General features: G+C 36.3%; 2 protein-coding genes across 3 annotated transcripts; both read left to right on the top strand.

The window, feature by feature from the left end:
* Positions 1 to 91: 91 nt before the first annotated feature.
* Positions 92 to 1,388, top strand: LOC122412840 (flexible cuticle protein 12-like). Of its 2 annotated transcripts, none has more exons than XM_043422756.1 (2): positions 92 to 136; positions 962 to 1,388. In XM_043422756.1, the coding sequence occupies exons 1-2, from the start codon at positions 128 to 130 to the stop codon at positions 1,271 to 1,273; spliced, it is 321 nt and encodes a 106-aa protein (XP_043278691.1). In that variant the 5' UTR covers positions 92 to 127; the 3' UTR covers positions 1,274 to 1,388. The 2 variants fall into 2 exon arrangements, with proteins under 2 accessions (XP_043278691.1, XP_043278690.1); XM_043422755.1 differs by lacking the exon at positions 92 to 136 and adding an exon at positions 754 to 796.
* A 3,470-nt stretch (positions 1,389 to 4,858) lies between these two features.
* On the top strand, positions 4,859 to 6,799 carry LOC122412841 (flexible cuticle protein 12-like). Its single transcript, XM_043422757.1, has 2 exons — positions 4,859 to 4,969; positions 6,371 to 6,799. The coding sequence occupies exons 1-2, from the start codon at positions 4,961 to 4,963 to the stop codon at positions 6,680 to 6,682; spliced, it is 321 nt and encodes a 106-aa protein (XP_043278692.1). The 5' UTR covers positions 4,859 to 4,960; the 3' UTR covers positions 6,683 to 6,799.
* Positions 6,800 to 8,010: the final 1,211 nt, after the last annotated feature.

Here is an 8,010-nt window from a genome sequence, read left to right as displayed (position 1 = left end):
GGAGTGGGGGGGGGGGGTATGAATAATCAAATTTTTGGCAGGTATATAAACTCGCCGAAACTTCCCAAAAGCATCACAGTTTCTTCAGCTGACCCATCTCAGTCAACTTCAAACCCAAAAAATCAACATGAAAATGGTGCGTGTTAAATACGAAAGCAACAATTCTTGAAACTGAGAAAACCGTTTGAGATTCAGAACGAGGAATAATAATTTAGTAATTCGAAAAAATCAATCGTGAGGTGCTCTCATTCGACTAATCTTCTGGAATTCTCTCAACCACATCGGGATTATAAAATTTTAAGAAAAATAATACTGTTCCGGTGCGCAAACGTGTGCATCTATTGGTCCATTCAAAATTAATAATCGATCGAAAATCTCAACAACTTGTGGGATCACGATTATAATTAATTTTCCACAATAATCCGTTGAGCATAGGTCACTATCGCTCTTCTCCATAACCTTCAATTTTATTGCTTGATTCTTTGTCTCAAAGATTTACGCAGACCGGATCACATCTTGACGAACGATTAGCGCGATCGTCCATTGAGTTTTGCGTGTAACATAAACAGAGTTGTGTCTAATTGCCGTTGCATTTGCAGCGTGAACGCGGCTTGAGTGGTCGCATGAAAAAAAAAAAAAAAAAAAAAAAAAAAAAATATGACTCAGCTCAGAATCGCTTGCAGCCTTTTTTTAATCGTCGCGAACGTTGGAGGACTCGAAGATTTCATTTTATGTTCATTCTCTAGGTTTTCAACTCATTTCGTCGATGCAACGACATCGCGAACGGCTTGTTTCGGTACTAATCATTCGACATTCGATCGAAATCATAAATAAAATTACTCCGTAGCCATTACTTTGGGGTCCACAAAGTCGTATTTCAATAAAAATACTCAATCACCATTAAGAAATGTAATTTTTTCCTTTACCGAATCTAATTTGAATTTGTTTATTTTCTTTGCAGATCATTGCATTCGCCGCCCTCGTGGCCGTAGCTCTCGCAGCTCCCCAACAACACCCATCGGAGGTCCATGTCGTCAAGGAACAACCCCACGACAACATCGGAGTCGGTGGTTACAGCTACAGTTACGAATTGTCGAACGGTGAAGCCAAGCAAGAATCGGGTCAGTTGATAAACGCTGGATCGGAGAATGAGGCCGTCGTTGTATCGGGTAGCTTCTCGTACGTGGACCCCGCAACCAACCAGAGATACACCGTCACTTACACCGCTGATGAGAACGGTTTCCACCCAGTCGGTGACCACATCCCTGCCTAAATTCTTCAAAAGAATTTCGGATGATCCGACAACTGCCATACAAACTGCTATTTAATAGGTCTTACGATTGAAAAATTGAATGAATAAAACCTAGTTCAAGACTCGTTTTACGAAATTATTGTCCACGTTATCTATTTATTTATTGAAACCAATCCCAATCACTAATTCGCAGGCCTTTAACTGTTTGGAAAGTCTTGAGCGTGTTCGACTTTGGCGCTCTTAACGCTTAGAATTCAGGGCAAGGTATAGTAATACCGATACATTCGGTCAAAGAACGATTTGAGTACGGAACCCTAACGGATTGTACGACCAAGATTTCGGTCGGAACGACTACAAAAACGACCGAAAACGATCGATTTCAGTCGTTTTTGTAGTCGTTTCGACCGAAATCCGGGTCGTACAATCCGCTAGGGAGCCGTCCGGATGGAGCGTGCATCACTGGAGTCGCGTCAGCGACTCGAGACTGTACATTACGCCATACATATACGATTATTGAAAACTGAGTCAACTACGTCTTTCACAGATCGTATGTCCCCACCCTCGTCGCTGTAGCTTTTGCAGCTCCCCAATAACACCAATCGGAAGTTCATCTTGTGTTGTATATAATTCCTTCAACCCCAATTTAAAATTAATAAAGAAGCCCGTTGATTCGTTGATATTTAGAATAAAAATAAAAATGTATAGATCGAGAAGCATTCGAGCGATGTGAAATCTAGTGTAGAGAAATTGGATATTTTCACTGGTTGAATGGTACTATTGCTACCGCAACGCAATTCGATTGCTTCTGAAACCCATCACGTGGCTTTGTGCAATTCTAGTGTTATACCAGCATTAAGCGATCCGATTGCTCTCAACGCTCTGATGATTGCTCTCGAATCAATGACGTCGATCGAATCTTTTGTTTTGGCTACTGGATCATCCGATTAGTTCAAAGCCCATCAATTCACCTGATCGAATTATATACTTCAGACTTCAGTTGCTAACTATTCCGCTGATCAGGAGCTAATCGCGCGCATGGTCTAAAAAGGATTGTATTTTCCACCGAACCAAATATTTTCAAGTCCGAATTAAAAACTGGACCAATGTCAAAGAACGAAAGTGGTGCCCGTGAAATGTGCTCATTGGGCGTTATCTCAATGGTACGGAGGTCGTTGGGAGATGGTCGACTTCGCTGAATTCGTCAAGGTCACCGCTCTTCTAGATTAACATATAATTTATCGTTTTTTCGTACTTTCCATTACCGACGAATTGCTAGCATGTAAAATAACGATTGAACATAATTTTATCGATGTTTAACGTAAAAACGTGCATGTTTATTTCAATAATTATTTTCAAATGTGACGATTCTCTTGGAAAAAATTATCCGTCATCTAACTGTTGAATTATGACATTTGGCTTGCATCGTTTGATTAAAGATTCAAGAACCCCTCATGTTTGTGCAAGGATGGCAAATACTGACGTCTTCGCAGCAATTTTTCTACCTCCTTCTAATGAAATCGGTGTATTCTGCAGTCCAATCCATTGGTAATTAATGATCTTGAGCAATAAGACGATAAAAAACTCGACCTGATGACACTTGGAAGATTTTATGCAATAACAGATCTCAAAATGTATTAGGAATCGGTCGTTATTTCATATTGTAGTGAAACAAAAAATGATGAAAAACTTCAATGTAAAAAAAAAAAGATTTAAACTTTTATTTATTTCATTAAAAAATTCACTGTTGCCTCCGAATGATCTTTATTTCCACAATGATTAATTTGCGGTAACGAGTCTGCTCTTCAAAAGGGCATCAATTTCGTATGAAATTATACACGTATATCGATTTGATCTTGATAATCGTTGTAGAAAGTTTATCTCATACTCGTCGCCTGGAAGATGAGTATGTAATGCCCTTGAGAGTAAGCAGCAGGTGCATTGTGACGCGTTAAATTGTGTAAAGTGATCGTGAAAGAAACTCTTTCGAACGTACGTATATGAATGTGAGCACCAATGCGTATTTTTTTTTATTTTGCATCGTAAAATTTTTATATGATTTTGCGCAACAAGTTCACATCAATGTCCAGCGCAGTGACGAAAAAGCATCGCTATATATTTAGAATTTCACTAGCCAGAATTTTTTTTTTTTCTATTCTTTACACCAAAATAAATTTGGTCTCGATATATTTTTGTCGTAATTAAACACACAATGTTGAGTAATCGAAAATTCACAAGGTCATAAATAACTGACAAATTTGAAAACGTGATGTGGAATCGATTGTCGTATTTTGAACGGCGACGATATTTTCAATGCAAAGTTGTAGAAAAAATAGATGAAGACTTAGAGAAAGTCGGAGACGACGTAACGATATGATGTCACGATTTTTTCACCGAAATTCAATGACATTCTCCGAAACTCGTGAGACTTTGGGTTAATGACAAGAAAAAAATTTCTTGCAGGTGGTCGAGAGTAGTTTTTCTATTTAAAAAAATCGATCGGGGTTCATTTTAAAATGGGTTTCAATTGAAAATTATTTTTGAGCCCATTCGTCGTAACTGACCCAAAAAAGATGCATCAACGAAGCCGATGGAATTTATAATAAAAAAAACCTTTTAAATAATCATTGTGAACGAATTTTTCACATTCAACGGATCTAGAAATAAATCGAGTTCTAGTGTTTTTTCTCACTCGCAGGGAATCTTCAAAACGAAAAATCATGAATATTTATTTATGCTGGCTATTTTTGTATAGTTCACGTCCCTTTTCTCGATTGGTGGGTGAAACTGAGAAAAAAATTCGTGGGTATGAATTTCCATTAGTTATTTTTATTTATTGAGTTCTTCAAAATATAAAGAAAAAACAAATCAAATAGATGCTGTACGGTGTGGAATATTCCGTAATAGATTGTATCGAGTTTGCTAATTTCGCTGAGGAATCTTCTGTGACAAATGAGGATTTACAAATGTGGGAGTCCTTGGTCTATACCTTTGATGAAAAGAAATATTTTGAATAAGTTTTTCTTCAAGCCCATCGAATAATTATTACTGTTTTCGTATTTTAATGAATGAAATAGTGTCATTCGAAAACAGTTTTTTCCAACTTTGGTTGGTAAATGGAACACTTTGTTGAACTTACATTATTTAATTATTCCAAGATTGAGTTTCATGGTTGACGATTTCGAATATGAATTTTTCGATCGAACAAATTTTCATCCGCTTCAATAAATGTGGAAAAAAAACATCATCGAAGATGAAGCTCGCAAAAAATGAGGATCGATGATATTTAATGCCGCGTTGTAAATAACGAATAAAAAAAAAACTTGAATTATGAGTCTACGACATTCCAGCCAACGATAATCACTACAGAGAATAAAAATATCCCCAACGAGTTTGGCCACGATCTCGTTGGGAAAGGGTGGTAGAAAAAAAAACACTCGACATTGAGCAACGAAAAAGGCGAAATATTATGTATTTTAGCCAGCAGGCGTAACGATCCACGCGAAGATGATTCGCGTTCCCATCCTATTCGTATAAAGGTGAGAGGTGAGTTCCGAGGAGAATAAACTTCACGGTTAAAACATAACATGTATATATGTATAAGACAAAATTCGGGAGTAGGAGGACCAATATAAAACGGGCAATGTATCCAAAATTCGACATCAGTTCAAACCTTCCGAGTCCGAACGACAAAACCCAACCAATTCCATTATGAAGATGGTAGGTTTAAACATTTGCTTTCAAATGACGTATTTTAACAAATTTCCTCCGATGCGCGTTCATGAAATAATATCTATTGGAAAAATATCGAATTATTTGAATACAAAAAAGTGAATGTACGTGAATGTGGTTAAAAAATTATTGTGGATTGACAAGAGCCGCCAATTCAATATAAATTTAATAAATTATCGTTACCAAAAGTGCAATTGACTTTTTTTTTCATGTGCAATTTGGGATTCATGTTCAATTAACATTTCAACTACGGATACTTCATTTTTACGATTGATAATATCGGTTTTTTAACATTGCGGTAGAAACGTCTATGATTCTATAAAATAATTATTTGTTCACTGGGAATTAGCGAATACTCATTATATTTTTGTCTTCGCGATCGGGTGGGGATCAAATGTTGAAATGACTAAAATTCCGAACACCTAAAATTTCGAGTTTATAAACTTCGAATGATAATATGGAGACAGATAAATTCGACTAGAGCTTTGAATGCCGAAAATAAATAAAGCAGAAACTGCAAGGTTCGAAGCACATTTACATCGAAAATAGAATCTAACAATCGCCCATAGAACGATGACTAAAATATCGATTTTTCGAAAATTCGACTATAACTCTTTCGATTCATAAATTACTACAGTCAGCGATACTGTGAAAATTCACAATTTTGCAAATATAATAACGAAAGACCAAATATTACTGAGGTTGAAATACTGAAACACCAAAAAGTCGAACAGTTAAAATAGCGAAACGTCAGAAAGTCGATCGATCAAAATAAAGAAATGCAGTGGAGCTCCGAATACACGCTTACTCACTCACTTACTTACTCAGACCGGTGATCTCCAATTTTAAACATCGCCATTTTGACTTTCGCCTTTTCAAGCTATCGCTATTCTGCATATCTAAGTTTTATATGCTCGAAAAATTTACTTTAGATTTTTTGCTACTCTATATTCTAGTCTGTCTGTAAAACAATTACTCTCCATTTTGAATTCGAAAATATGAACTTTTGACATTCGGATGGTCTGTTAAAATTGCATTCGAAATGAAAACTATTGAAATATATATTTTCGGGTAAACACGAATTCAAAGAAGGAATTTTTGATGAAACGCGCAATTTGCTGAATAGCCGATCGGGAATAAGAATTTCAAATTACTTATTTTTCTCCAAACTGATATCACAAATTAAAAAATTTCGAAATATCGACCGTTCTACAATTCACTTATTCGACATATTGAATCCCACCCAAAAATTTGAATGATCTCGTTTTGAATAAAAAATCGATACAGGAAATTAACGATCGGAAAAATAGTTTTCGAAAACTCGATTTCAATTTTCCTACGAATCTCCATCCAATTGAATAGAAATTAACGCAACATTATAATTCACAGATCATTGCATTCGCCGCCCTCGTGGCCGTAGCTCTCGCAGCTCCCCAACAAAACCCATCAGAGGTCTATGTCGTCAAGGAACAACCCCACGACAACATCGGAGTCGGTGGTTACAGCTACAGTTACGAATTGTCGAACGGTGAAGCCAAGCAAGAATCGGGTCAGTTGATAAACGCCGGATCTGAGAATGAGGCCGTCGTTGTATCGGGAAGCTTCTCGTACGTGGACCCCGCAACCAACCAGAAATACACCGTTACTTACACCGCTGATGAGAACGGTTTCCACCCAGTCGGTGACCACATCCCTGCCTAAATTCTTTCAAAGAATGTCAGATGATCCGACACTGCCATAGAAACTGCTATTTAATAGGTCTAACGAATGAATTATTGAGTGACGAATAAAAACTAGTTGAGGACTCGTTTTACGAAATTACTGTCCACGTTATTTATTCACTCATTAAACCCAATTCCGATTATGCTTCTCTCAATCTCGTTTATAAGCTTTATAAAATTGTTTTGAATGGTGTATATCATTTTTTTTCTTTTTAATCCTGTGAAAACAAGAAGATCGAGTTTCCAAAGACGAATTCAACACATTTTTTGATTATGTAACACTCGCTCGCTTACCCTTGAATGTTCGATAAAATTTTTAGTTTGGTTGGGAGGAACACGAGACCTATTCTGAGACTCACTGCTGCGACAATTTCTCATCGGTTTTTCTTTAATATGAAAAAATGCTTCATTCGTAAGATATTCGTCATAAAATTGTCTCTAAAAGAGGTCCTATACAAACACAATCAATTATTGTTTGCTAGGCAGTTCACTAAATTACAAAAAAAAAATATTTTTATTTTCCGTTTCACATCTGCTATCTGTCTTCAAACGACATAGTATTTCGAAACTCATACTTCATTCAGAAAATAAAACCTTATTCCCTAAGGGCTACCTACAATATTTATTGACTTGCAGCTTGCAGCTTAATTAAGCAAAAACTCTCGATCTACAAAAATCCAGAGGAAATCAAAAACAGAGCATTTCGACGATTTCCAATTCATAATTATAAAATGATACCAATAACTCTTCAAATTATGTAATTATTCTTCGAGATTCCGATCCATTGTTCTAAAGCGAACAGTTACATAAAAAAAACGCAACATCTACAGTAGCGGGAGGAACTTCAGGACATTTATGATCGAATTTGCTCCAAAATTCTTCACAGCTAGGACCACATTTCTGCGACTGTTTTCAAAAATGTTTGACGATTGTTTCCGTAATATCTCATTTAGTGTGCTGTGCTATGCTGAACGATGATGCAGGCTGACTTAATTTTTTTTTTTTTATTTTTTTATTTTTTTTTTTTAATATTCATAGTCGCTTTTCAGTGGCACTAATATTTCGTAATTCATATAGATGATATTTACCTATAAATATATATCTATATTCAATGGACTTTTCTATTGATATGTCCGCATACGCGAGATTGTAATGAAATAACGATCGCGGACGTGACAGATGGGATCGCCAAAATATATATAGGGGCAAATATGGGGCAAAATGGACACTTAAGGATCTAACGAAATTTTGGTGATAAATATATGATCTTTCAACCATGTTTGAGTTCCAAAATAGGTTTCCGTCCTT

This window comes from Venturia canescens, chromosome 6 (genome assembly GCF_019457755.1).
Source record: "Venturia canescens isolate UGA chromosome 6, ASM1945775v1, whole genome shotgun sequence".
Classification (NCBI taxonomy): Eukaryota; Metazoa; Arthropoda; class Insecta; order Hymenoptera; family Ichneumonidae; genus Venturia; species Venturia canescens.
This window is presented reverse-complemented; position numbering and strand designations above follow the sequence as displayed.